Below are 13,632 nucleotides of genomic sequence, written 5' to 3'. Positions count from 1 at the left end.
TGCTCCACCTCTCAGGGTCTGGGAGGCCTCTGCACAGAGGTGCTCCATCCCACACATCACATAGCTGACACACATTAGGCTCTGGGAGTAAGCAGCTTAAGAATCCTAGGGTAAAGGAAGGAGGGGGCAGTCCCAGCTGGGGCCAGGGCTACTGCCAAAGAGGCAGTGTGATGTGGTTTCCAGCATTCTGCCCCACCTGCCGCTGCAGCTTTGATCCCTTTTTGGTTTGTTTTGGGTTTTGGTTTTTGGGGTTTTTTTTTTGGGGGGGGGTTGTTTCTGTTTTGTTTTCCAGAAGAGTGGCTGCAGAAAATCGAGACTGTTGGGGCCAATCCAAGCAAGGGTCTAACAGTGCTTGAAGGGAAAGGAGGGCCACTGACAAGGAAAGCAGAGCTTGCCTAGGAGAAACACCTTCTGACTCTACCTCAACCCTCCTGGTACCCAGAGGCAGGAATAAGCAGAGTAGCTAGGGACAGCCTCAGCTCAGTCCTGCTCCCATGTGCTGGCATGTCACACTGTCCTCTGTGTGGCTGCACTCTCACAGGGACAGAATCCAGATGCTACAGGATTCCAAGCCTCCACAGCCCGAGCACTNTCCCCATCTTAGGGCCACTCTAGCCTTGCCTTCCAGGAACCCTAACCGCATGTCACCCCAGCCTTCTGGCTCCAGACCCATAAACCCCTCTCAGGAATAGTCTGATGCAGACTGAGCCTGGCCCTAAGTGTAGCCCCTAGGTAGCTTAAGGTAGAGCCCAGCTGCTGCCTGCCCACCACCTCCCACCTACAATTGAAGGAAGAGAAACAGTCTGCAGAAAGAGGAAGCCAAGGATGGAACATCTGTTCTCCACTCCTGGGCCCTTCTAAATAACCAGTACTCCAGATTGGGAGCCAGGGCCACCCTTCCCCTTCTACTCATAGGGTAGGCAAAAGGTTACACAACCACTGAGTCAATATAGCCCACAGTTCTCCTGAACACCTCCCATCAGATGAGTGCATTCCTTCAGAAGATGAGAAGAGGGGCAGGGGAGAAGGCTCAGTAGTTAAAATCACGAGTCAGTCTTCTAGGAGACCCAGATTTGATTCCCAGCACAAACATGACTGCTCCCAAGCACCTGTAACTCCAATGCCAAGGCACCCAATGCCCTCTTCTGGTCACTGAGGGTACTGCATATGCATGCTACACAGACATGCATACATGCAGGCAAAAACACCCATACACACAGAATAAAAATAAAAGTTAAAAACTATTTTTTTTAATACTGGATATTAGAAAGAAGCTCACGTTAACTCTTTGGGTTGGAAACAGACAAGGAGATNAAAGTGCAAACGAGAGCAAGGTGGGTNTACCGACTAGTTTTANGTCAACTTGATACCAGTTAGAGCCATTTTAGAAAGGACAACCTCAACTGATAAAATACCTCCACTGGACTGGCCTGTGCACAGGTCTGTGGTGCATTTTCTTCATTGATAACTGACACAGGAGAGCCCAGCTCACANTAGGTGGTACCGGTCCTGGTCTGGAGGTCCTGAGTTGTATAAGAAAATAGGCTGAGCAAGCCATGGGGAGCAAGACAATAAGCAGCCCTCTTCCACAGCCTCTGCATCGGCTTCTGTCTCCAGTTCCTGCCCTGCTTGAGTTCCTGTCCTGACTTCCTTCAACCATGAGCTGCAATGTGATAGTGTAAGCAAGATAAACATTTTTCTCTCCAAGTTTTGGCCATGGTGTGTCATGGCACCAGTAGGAACCCCAACACACTGGGAAAGCCAACTTGTCTTATTATACGTTACAAATCATGAAGCTTTTGCCCTGGGGAGTTGTAAGTGACAGATCACAAATCCGAGACAGAGTGAGTGTGGCCAAGAACTTGCACAAAGATGCACATCAGGGAAGCAAGCCCTTCACTCTGTATCCAGATCTCATCCCAGGGTGGCATGCTGCTGGGGAAGAGGACACAAGTCACCTCTTGATTTTCTAATCGTTTGGCAGACAGTCCATGCTTGCAGGCTACAGCCCAGGTCACTCTAGACATATCTTCCCACCTCCACGATACATCCTGAGAATANCAATGCACACAACACTGTATTCACACATGGGTGGTGTGCACAGGAAACCAACATCAGAACCANGCAAACTCCAAGGGGCNCAGGGCTTCTACCCTGAAACCTTTAGGGGTTCCTGTGTTTGCACCTGACAGAGGTGAGAACACAGCAGCTCAGTCTATCACATTCCTTCCCTCCTGATTGGCTAGTCCCAAAATTCTGCAAAAAGCATCAGCCCTCCCCANGGAAAACCAGGCCTCCCATAGCTGTGGGTGAGTTAGGTGCCAGACCCCAGGCTGGAAGAGCACTGAGACTCATGAACATGACCTCATCAGTTCCTAAACAGAAACTCAGTGTGGCAGACAGAATACCATGAACACCTAGTCCAGGCTCAGACTCCAATCCCTAAAGGGTCTAACAGCCCCATTATACAGTGGAAAGCAGCAGATGAGGCCCCACCCAAGCCAACAATGCCCCCTAAACTGGGTTCACATTCTGTAGATATCACAGTGAACCCAGGGTTCCCTAAGAACCCAAAGCCACAAAGTCCATCCCTTGAATCTTAACAGATTCACAAACCCTTTAATTTCAGCTGAGCTTCTGGTTAGGTTAAAGCTCTGGGCAGAGGACTAAAGATGGAGTCTAGTCTGTGATTAAATATCATGACCAAAGGCAACTTGGGCAGGAAAGGGTTTATTTGGCTTGCATTTCCATATCACTTTCTGTCATTAAAGGAATTCAGGCCAGGAGCTCAAGGCAGGGAGCTGAAGGCAGAGGTCATAGAGGAACACTGTCCACTGGACTGCTCCCTCTGCCTTGCTCATCCACCTTCCTTATACAACCCAGGATCANCTGTCCAGAGCTGGCACTGCCCACAGTAGGCTGGGCCATCCCACAGTCATCATTAATCAAGAAAATACCCCTGGTCTAGGCTGGGAAGAGAGATTAGCCATTAAAAGCTAGACTCACAACCAAAAATATAAGAAAACGTCCCCACAGATTTGCCTACTAGCCAATCCCGTAGAAGCAAGCACTCAACTGAGATTCCACCTAACTAGATAACTCTGGCTTGGGTAAAGTTGGCAAAACACTAACCATCGCAGGTTTCCAGGATGCACCTGTCTTTACTGGTAATGCTAACTCAGCAAACAGTCCCGCTGGCTGCCCCTGCCTTTATTCCCACTGTAATCTTCAGCTTGGGTCCTTTTTTTCTCATCATCTATGGACCAAGGAAGGCTGGGAATACATGAGGTTAGCCATGGCCTTTATTGGTGACCAGCCCACAAGCAAATGTATTGTCTCCTTTGGAGAAGGGCCACCACTCCACACAAACTTACCAATCCATATACCCAAAGCAAGAGCCAGCCTATCAAACCCAATACCTGGTTGGATATTGTAGGTTTGGGGATGGTAGACCAGGAAGAGACATTAGAGACTCACAGGACTCAGTTGGTTTTGAAAACCCCTTTGCAAAAGTCTTTAAACTCCCTGAATGTTTAATCCCAACCTAAACTCAGAATAGCTGTGTAGGTAGCCCATGGTGCATGCAACAAGGAAAAGGCCCCACCCAGATTAGGTTGTGAATGAAATATAGCAGGCCAACTCTGTGACTTTCTGTGCATATTTCTCTACTTTTCTGCTCACCTCTACAGAAAGAAGGCGNACAGCCTCCGAAGATTGAACAGAAGATACACAAGAATGAATCAGAACCGAGAAAGTTACTGCATCCTGCAGTTGCTCGGTGAACTGGGAACACATTCTCAAGTTTTACTTCAACTGGGAACCTTTTCTGTGGTCCTAGCCTCCAGCTCGTGGGGTGGGACACGCTAGGCAAGCACTCCTCACTGACCTACATCCCCAGCCCATCAATTGTTATTGCAGTGNGGGCTACCTCAATCCAAGCTAGACAAAGCCATCATTGTCAGAGTCGTAATTTGGGGAGCCATGATTTATGCCTAACCCTCTCCTGTCCCACAGGATGTGTCAGCTCCAGAGAACAGCAGGGAGGAGAGAGCAGGACCCAAGAAGGGGTTCCAGCCTTCTGCTCACTCCCTTCCTGGGCTGAGACAGACCACAGGCACTGACCACCTGCCTCCAAAGCACAGCGGCTGCTCTAGTGACTAATTCCAGGTCCCAAAATGAATGGGACAAGATTCCCTGGGACCTCTCTATGCCTGTCAGTCCCCTGACAGAAGTTGCAAATATCCCCAGCTGGTCTCCCTTCACACCAGGAAGGCAAGGCTCCTGGTAGCTATATAGGTTTGGAGAAGGAGTTTAAGGGTTTCTCAACTGTTTTGAGACAGGAAATACAAGACACACCAGTGAAATGCATGGACCCCATCCTTGGAATGTTTAGAAGTGTACAATAAGGATGATAAGACTGAGTTTATAGACAGAAGGTTTCAAGTATCATCAGGGACTGAGATTAAGGTCAGTAAGATACTGAGCATGACGACCTAAGTTCAGGTCCTCAGCACCCATGAAAAGGATGCATCAGTTCCTACCTGGAATCCTAGCACAGGGGAGACAGAGGCAAAAGGATGCTTGGAACTCACTGGCCAGCCANCCCAACCTGCTTGATGAGCCCCTGGTCCTAGTGAGAGACACTGTCTCAAAAGATAAAGGACCAACACCCAAAGCTGGCCTCCACAGGCACATATGTGCACAAATACACACATGCTTGCATACCTGCACACACAGGAACATGTACACACACGCACACATTTTTAAAGTGTAACTAAATTTGTGAAATTAGTAACCTACTCACTTCTATATTCATACTTTAAATAAGGCCTAGCAACATACCAAAAATATGTCATAATTCAAAAATTTACACAGAGCAGAATGTAAATGTTTTTGAAGATTTCTACCATGACCAATCTGTGACGCAACCTATGGTCATCCCTGTGAGTGACAAAGTCACAGAAACACAGAAATAACTTTATTTGTAGNGAATCCTAACTTTCAGTTAAGTGGCTTGGTTGGTTTCCTGCCATCTGAGTTTCTAGATTCTAACCCTGAGCTAGAGTTGTGAGTAGACTCACAAAATCTACAAGACCAGAAAACTATTACTGCTCCCTGATGGCCCCTGAGGTCATCAGGTATAGCAGAGCAGGNGTGGCAAGAAGGNTCTCCTTGCACAGAAAGGACAGAAGGACTGAGCACCCTCNCAAAGCACTCCCCCTCTGTCGATGGAGTTTGACTAGTTCTGCTGTGAACAACACCCACTTCAGATAAACTCTCTCTGGTGGTTAATCTTTGCTGTTAAGTTAGCTGCATTTAGAATCACCTAGGAGATTGGTGAGGTACATCTGTGGGTGTCTATGATGGGATTCCTAGAGAAGGTTAACTGAGTGGGGAGATACACCCAGGCACNTTCCCACAGGCCTGGGGCCCAGACGTAACAAAGGGACGAAGAAGAGAAAGCCAGCCCAGTGTCGGCTTGCCCTTTCCTCTGCTTCCTATCTGCCGTGTGAGAACACTCTGATGCAGGCTCCCACCGCCATGATGCCCTTCCCAAGTACATGGAGCCAGGTGATTGTGGAAGGAATGCCTGAGATCAGCAACCAAATTAACCTTCCATCCTTTAAGCTGTTTATATTAGGCTTTCTGTCAGAGTGGCAATAAAAGCAACTGGAGTCTGAACATGTGCACCAGCATATTGGCACACATCAGGTGAACCCTCCCTGGGGTTGGGGGAGGGGCAGGTGATAACAGGGGANCATAAGCCACTCACATCTGCCTGGACCCCATCATCTGGGACAGGGAAGGTGGCTTAGCTGGGAAGCTTTAAAGCAGGGTTAAGAATTTCCACACCGTTCTCCTGAGACTCTCTCCACATTTCCTTAAGCTGAGCTTCTGTGTGATTCTCTCCTCAAGTCTATCTTACCTTGAAAGCAGGGACTGAGTCTCTTTAGCCTCTGTGTCACCCAGCCCAGGACCCAGTGCTCAGAAGGGCCTTCAGAAATGTCACAGGTTGAGAAGCAAGACAGAGCAATAGGAGAGACAAGCGTAAGCAGCCTCAGACAGACAAATGACTCAACTCTCAAGTGACAGAAAGGGGACATCTTTCACAGCATGTCTCTCAGATTCCCAATACACCCAGCATGCCACAGAAGGAATGATTAGTAGGGAAGAGACCAATTGTTGCACAACTCTCTCTTCACCACAGGGCTTGGGAAATGACTGCAGACAACTAGAATGATGTGTGGACAGCCAGCATAGCCCCATTATCCGGACGCCATCTTTGAACCCCTACTGCCATCACCCCTGGAGTACCAGCAGGACTCCAGACTCATGGGAAGATAATAGCTCAGCTTCCAGGAAAACAGACAGAACATAGTGGAAGCTTGCCCTCTTGCCTTCCATGCTTGCACACATTGTCGGTGCTCAGTTCGTTTGACTATGGCATTAGCTAGTGTAGTGAGCTGCAAGCCACATCCTCTCCTGGACGACACAGTTCCTACTCTCTAATGTGACTCTAATTTAGAAGTCACCCTAAATCTTCACAACTGTAATGCTCTATGATCCCATTTCCTCCAGAATAGCATGTGGTAACAGAAAACAAGCAAAACACACAGCTAGAAAATTGGGTGCCCCAGGGCTGGAGCCCTTCACAAGGATGAGAGTGCTTTGTGCCCATTGGGATTATAGAACCGATATGACAAGTCTGAGCCTGGAAGTTTCTTTCCAGTGCCTTTGAGGGTTCCAAGAGAGCACCAGACATGCCTCTTGGCTGAAAGAGCTCCTGCAGATCCTTCTGTCTGCTCTCCCAAGACCCACTGCTCCTTCAAATCCTGACAATGCATTGTCTTCATGGCCAGGACAGTGAGGATCCAAACACTTCCCAAGGGAGGAGCACGGATTGGGAGACCTGGAAGCAACCAACTAGGCGAGGTACTCCATGGTCCCAGGTCCATGGGAAAGAACAATCGCTGTTCTGTCTACCTCGATGAGGCTGCTTGGGTGAGCACAAGATGGGAAGACTGAGTGCCCATTTTTGTTCAATTTTTTATCATAAGGAAATAGATACCTGGATTGGGGTGGGGGTGGGGCTTCACCTCCCTCCTTGCTTTCCCCCTGGGTCTTCACTTCAGGCCTGCCCACTGAGATCTGATCCCACCCCACCCTTCTTTGGCTCTGCTCTAAGCTGTATGGCCCCAGGGCTATCTTGTTGTGTCCCTAAAGATCCCTCAGGGTAGGAAAGAGGGAAGAGAGAAGCCCAAGGCTCCAATGTGCTACTCTGGAGTGGGAATGAGGAACACATGCTCTTGCAGGAGAGATGCTCACACTCCTGAGAGCACAGAAGTCACGCTACAGGACAGGAAATGCACATCATCAAAACCCATGTCAGTACTTCCTTGCCCTGGCCAGGCCCACTCCACCTTGTCCCAAGGAGGCAACAGACTCATTTCCTAACAGAATCACTCATGCTCTGAAGACCCTGTTCCAGTACCAGCTGCCTGCTCAGTGTATGCCTGTGCCATAGCTACCAGAAAAATTCTGTGGGACACTGTCACCCTAGGAAACCAAGCAGCAAGATTTTTCAGTATTTAAAGCCCCAGCTTCTCCCAGAGGAAAAAAAAGCCAAAGAAAGATCTGGAACCCTAAAAGGAGAAGCTGGCTTGGCACAGGCTCTGGAAAAGCAAGGAGAGCAGCAGCCAGCCTCACCCGGAAGCCTGCAGCTACAGCACAGAGGGAGAAATGGTGACCCGGGTAGCTTCGTTTTCTGGAGATCAAGAGGCCCAGATCCTGGGGCTCATTACTCTGCAACTATCAATGCATACCCCTGATAGAAAGGAGGGGCACAGCGCTCCAACTTCACTTTCAAGAACTCAATTCCTGGCCCCTGCAGATCTCTGTAGATGCCTAATGAGCAAAGCCCCCATCTACTGGACGTTTGTGAAGACTGAGTGCCCAATCAGAACAGAAGCATGTTTTTGTTGTACCACAGGAGTTTCCCAAAGTCACCCAAGTCCTTCCCAAGGAACACTGTTTCAACCATTCAGTCCAAAAAAAAAAAAAAAAAAAAAAAGAGGTAAAAAGGGAAAGTCAAGAACCTAAAGGCATTCCTTAAAAACCTAAAGACATTGCAATCTGGGCTTTCACTCCTATCTCCAATNGNCCCTATTGAGAGGTTATGATGGCACGCATCCCATATGTTCCTTGCCATACGTAAAATGTAGTCACTCNGGATCCACTGTCAGATGCCCAGGCCCACAGTCAGGAGATGGGCTCCTCTCAGTCACAGAGAAAGATTTAGTCCTTTCCTGGGTCTCACCTGATGCTAAGTTAGGGAGAAAAGAGATTAACCCCTTGAAGGATGCTGGAGTTTCCAGGGCCTCCCAGTCAGCACATTGCCCACTCTGTGGCTGACACTGCCAGACACAGTTCTCAGAGCTGCTCCAGAAGGGAAACCAGGCATGAGAGTGTCAGCAGAAGCTATCAGTTCTCCAGTGTCCAGACTCTAGGAAAGCTGACAATGCAGGACAGCCTGGCCTCCATACAGATACCTTCTCCCCCACTTCTGCTTCAAAGATATACTTGCATGGGCTTTGAGATTTCAGGGCCTGCAAGATGCAATAAATTCTACCTCAAAGTGTCAAAATACTCTCCCGGCCTCTGCCTACATTACACGTCTCTCATGGCTCTGGAACTCCCCTCCCCAAACACCTCTGGTCGCAGCATCGTCTTAGCCTCCATTTTGCCCTGTTGACTCTTCAATCCAATCCAGGAGGTTTGGAAGGCAAGTGTGGATATATGGGACCTCCTAGCACTTCCACAGAGGCCTGATTCAACTTATTTCACACTCCTACAACAACTAGAGGAATGTTAGTTCTGGCTGAGCACACTCCTAGACAGCAGCAATTGGCCTTCCATTTAGGAGAGATTTCCATATCTGAAGAAGTGGTCCTCAGTTATATGAATTGGTAATAAGGATACAAGTACCTCTGGGAGCCACCCTGGGGGTGGTTCGAACTTGAATTATTGTCAGCTGGCCAAGCGGAAGAAAGCATAATAGGCTAACTCTCACACCTCTGATAATATTCTCAATTGCCTTCAAAGGATGAGTGTGGACAAGACAATGCAATAAATCTACACTCAAAACAAGAAGGAAGAGGGGGAGGGGAGGAAGAGGAAGGGGAGAAGGAGGAGGAAGAAGAAGAAGAGGAGGAGGAGGAAGATGAGGAGGAGGAGGATGGGGAGGAGGAAGAGGAAGATGAGGAGGAAAAGGAAGAGGAAGCACCAGCTGGGGAGTGCACAGCAAGATCATCCTGCTTAGGAAAGAGTGGGAAATGAATTCTGCCGTACTCAGAGCCTGGTGGACACAGCTTCTTTTCCAAGTGAATAACTTTAATGGGTATCTGACAGAAACCTTTTTCTGTCAGAAAAAAAAAAAAAATAGCAGACTAGGAAGCAAATGCTGGCCCTGCATGGGTTGACAGTTCACCCTCGGTCTTGCTGAGGTAGCCCACAATGAGAGGTAACTTAAGTGTCCCTTGCTATGAAGGGAATGATAAGGTCAACTGTGGGGGCCGTAAATGACCCTTTAGAAATAAAGGGTGAGCTATATATGTAGAACATGATGGGTCTGAAGACTCCAGCACGGAAATAGTAAAGTAAGATGCAGAGTAAACTACCAAAAGTGCATTTTAAGTGAATTGAAAGTGAGCACAGCCCCCCCCCTCAAAAAATGTCAGCATCAAAAGGAGCCTAGAGATAGGATGATGAAACACAATGTTATAGCCCAGAAGGGGAGTCTAGAATAAAGGACAGCAGTTAGAAACGAATCTGAATAGAGCATGGGGTTTTAGTTAATAATAATGTGTCAATGTTGGTTCATTAATTGTAACAAGAATGCCACATTAATAAGATGGTAATAACAGGGGAAGCCAGGCACAGGGTAGGACATAAGAGCTCTGTGTACCACTTCCAATTTTCCTGTAACTATAAAACAGTTCTAAATAATAGTCTATTTTTAAGATGGAAAAAAACACACAAAATTGCACACAGCATTTCCCAGAAGCATGCTGTACTAGAACGACTGCCTATGGAGAGAGTAGGCAGTGAAGGACAGGGGAGTGTTTGCAAATGATGATAATGATAGCAGTGTGTCTTGGGTGCGGAGGGCAGCTAACTTTCCCAACACCGGTCGGGTCAGAGAGAAGGAATCCCACAGGAGAGTCTGTCATGATGGCGCCAGGGNTGGGAGGGCAGAAGGGGTTCAGGGAGGCTGAGCCGTGAGGAAGGAGGAACACTCAGCGAACCTTACAGCCAGAGGGGGCTGGAGGGAGAGCCTTCGGTGGTTGTACAACAGAGACAACTTTGCAGGACAAGGTCTCCATCCTCNTCTAAGGNCAGCCACTCTCAGCTCCCTCTGGGCTACAGATCAATGTTGAATACATTATCCCTGATAACATGCGGGGCATGTTTGAGCTAGATATTTAAAACAAAAATTTTCTACAAAGCTACTCATTGTTGATCTGAAATTCAACTTTAACAAAGCATCTATATGTTGTTTGTTATATGTGGAAGTTCTGAATAATAATAGCAGCGGTAGCGTGCTGTTCGGGGTACTTCACTTGCCTGTCTCGCTCTGTCGTTTTACCAACCCTGGGAAGGGTATACTACTATTCCTGTTTACACGCAAGGAAACTCTGACTTTAAGGTCCCAAGTTAGTAGAAAATGCATGAGAGGGAAACACACCTAGTCAACCAGCCTTCTGGGTGCCCCCTCCTGAGTGTGGCCTGTACTGTTTCCCAATCAAGTCCACTCCCTGACATCTGGAGACAACTGTGTGGACTGCAAGCACCCAGATCTCCTTGTATAGCCATGATCTTGAAGATNTCTGCTCAGCTGACTCCTAGTGAAAGGACCAAATGAGCTTTGGGTTTCAAACAGCAGAAATCAGTAGCTCACAGTAATGGGACCCAAAGTGACTCAACAGGTTACTAGGTGACGAGGAAGGCCTCGTGCCAAAGGGTCTGGACGAGCCATGTACCAGAGGTACCCCACCTGAGGACAGAAAAGGAATGAATAACCTTTGTGAGCCCCTCCCAGTGTGAAGCCAGCATTAATGTTACTCTTACAGATTAGTTTTCGGATGAGAATGCCCTCCAACTTCCAGCATGATGCTCTTTGTAAACAGCTCAGGCCTAAATGTGAAGTCTTCATCAAGCCCCTCCCCTCAAAGCCCAGAGATCTATTTGAAAGATCNTAAGAGGTGAGGGATGAATCCCAAGAAACAGTGTCTTGCAGCTACGACAGGATTCGTGCCCATGTAAACTCACAGACTATGGCAGCATCAGAGAGCCTGTGCAGGTTCTATGGAATCCCAGCATAGAGAGGGGAAAGTGGTCCTGGGTCCCACTCCTAACCAAGAAGCCATTTGCAACTAATGTTCACTGCCAAAGGGAAAATTCATATTCTACAATGAAGTATCACTGGGCATATCAGCTACACTCCAGGGCAGGCCTCATACCCAGGAGTAGGTAGCCAACACAAAATAAACTCCTTGGCTATTTTGTGAATTTTTTGTTTCTGTTATTGTTGTTGCTGCTTTCTTTTTATCTTACTGGTCTTTTGTTTGTTTTTATTCCTGTTTGATTGTTGGNGGTGGTTACTTTTTGAGGAGGATATATAAAATTGGATGGGTAAGGAGGTGGGGAGAACCTGGGAGGAGATAGGAGAGTGAGTGGGAAAAACATAGTGCATGAAAAAAAAGTTTAAAAAAAATACAGTAAGTGCTCATTGAGCACCTCGTGTATACCAGATACTGCGCTATGTGTTTTCATTTCCCCACGTAAAGGTGGGACATGTAACACCAGAGTCCAGTGAGGAGGCTATTGATTTTCAAATAAAGACCTTAAGTTTCCTCTAAGAGGCCAGTCATTTACACAACTGATATTTATAAGACACCTATTGTGATACACATTCTATCCCAGGTTCTGGGAAGGTAGCAGAAAATGAAACAAAGCCCCAACCCTCATGGAGCTGGTGGGGCACAGATAAGAGACAACCCTACCACATTGCTGTAGGGAGCGGTGCTAAGCTAAGTAGATCAAGAAAAGAAGAGCAGGGGCCAGGGATGGAAAGGAAAGGCTCCGTGGCATTGTAGTGGAGCTGGCCAGGGAAGGGGGAAGGAGCAGAGAGTTGGTGTGAGGATATGGGTCTGTCTGAGCAGGAGCTCCTGGGAGAGAAGACGCTGCTATCAGACATGCCCTGAGGCCAGGCTGATCAACCCAGGACTATGGTTAGGCCGGTGGCTAGCCTGGAATACAGTTTTGAAGGAGGAGAGAAGATTAGAGATAGACAGTTTGGAAGAAATAGTAAGGCCAGGATAATTTGAAAAGATTAAAGTACTATAGATAGGCAAGTGCATGGGTGGGTGGGAGGATGGGTGGGAGGATAGGTGGGAGAGAGGATGGGTGCATGGATGAGTAAGTAGATTTCCATGGATTGCTTTAGCCTACTTACCGAGGGTGAAATACAGATATGTATACACATACATACACATGTACCACACACACAAATACACACACACACACACACCTTACAGATATATAAAATATGTTCAATGATGTCCCATTCAGTTCCCTAAAGTGTCTCATTACAGATTTCTCAAGGTGCTCTGAGCATGCCCAGCCCTTACTGAAGGGGATTCCTATATCCCCACAAAGAAACTTAGGTCCAAGTTCAACAGGTCTTGAAAACCGGGTCTTCATGCAAGGAAACCACTCTGGAGGAAGCCATAGACCTTCAGGGAGCCATGTCTTGCCTTGAGTCTCTAACCAGACTGTTAGGAGCTTCGGGTGTGTGCATGATCAGGCATGGGCAAGGCATACNACCACCATCCCACGGTGGCATGGAACCACTTGGCCAAAGTTATCNCATTACCAAAACTCTGCTGCAAGGCCCTGGGCAAAAGTATCTGCTTTACACAAAAGGAGCAAAGTCAAAGCTNTGCCAACCACCAGGGCCCATCCCACCCTGAGACCTGTAGCCTGGCCAGCCTCACCTCCAAGTCCTTCTCNAGCTCCAGCCCAGCCGCCATCAGGTTGTGCTCAAATTCATCTCGCTGCTCCCTCCTTTCCTCTTCCAGAGCATCCAGTGGCCCAAGTTCAACATCACCAGGGCCCCCTCCATGGCGCTCCTTGCCTGTCTCCCCATTGGAGATAACAGCCAGCGAGTGTCCAGGGGAGCCGTGACCCAGGTGTGCACCTCGTTTCCGGTAGTGGTATGCAAGTACATAGTCGACTTTCCTCTGGTTGTCATGAAAGTGCATGCGGCTCAGACGGGCTTCCGAGGACGGGGGCTCATTGGCATCCAGGTAGTTATTGATGACCTGGCCAGAGAAAGTAACACAGGTGAAGTCAGAATAAGGAGAGGAAGAAACAGAGAGGATGTTTTGATGCTCTGGGAGAGACTAGGAAGCAAGTTTCTCAGAGGCCCCGCCTATCCAGTGGATGGATCAGCAGCCTAANCCCACCTGTCACTTTTAGCCCGCCATCCATGGGTGCAGTCTGGGCATCAGTACACACACACACACATACACACACACCTCTGGTATCCAATACATACACAAGAGAGACACA

General features: G+C 48.1%; 1 protein-coding gene across 1 annotated transcript in view; it reads right to left on the bottom strand.

Moving 5' to 3' along the window:
* Positions 1-13,376, bottom strand: part of Ano2 (anoctamin 2) — a 322,617-nt gene extending 309,241 nt beyond the window's left edge. The window contains exon 1 of the mRNA XM_021164190.2: positions 13,056-13,376. Coding sequence (XP_021019849.1) covers positions 13,056-13,322 — 267 coding nt within the window. The 5' untranslated portion in view covers positions 13,323-13,376. The remainder of the gene's footprint in view (positions 1-13,055) is intronic.
* Positions 13,377-13,632: the final 256 nt, after the last annotated feature.

This window comes from Mus caroli, chromosome 6 (genome assembly GCF_900094665.2).
Source record: "Mus caroli chromosome 6, CAROLI_EIJ_v1.1, whole genome shotgun sequence".
Classification (NCBI taxonomy): domain Eukaryota; kingdom Metazoa; phylum Chordata; class Mammalia; order Rodentia; family Muridae; genus Mus; species Mus caroli.
The sequence above is the reverse complement of the archived record's forward strand: the minus strand, read 5'-3'. Positions and strand labels throughout refer to the sequence as shown.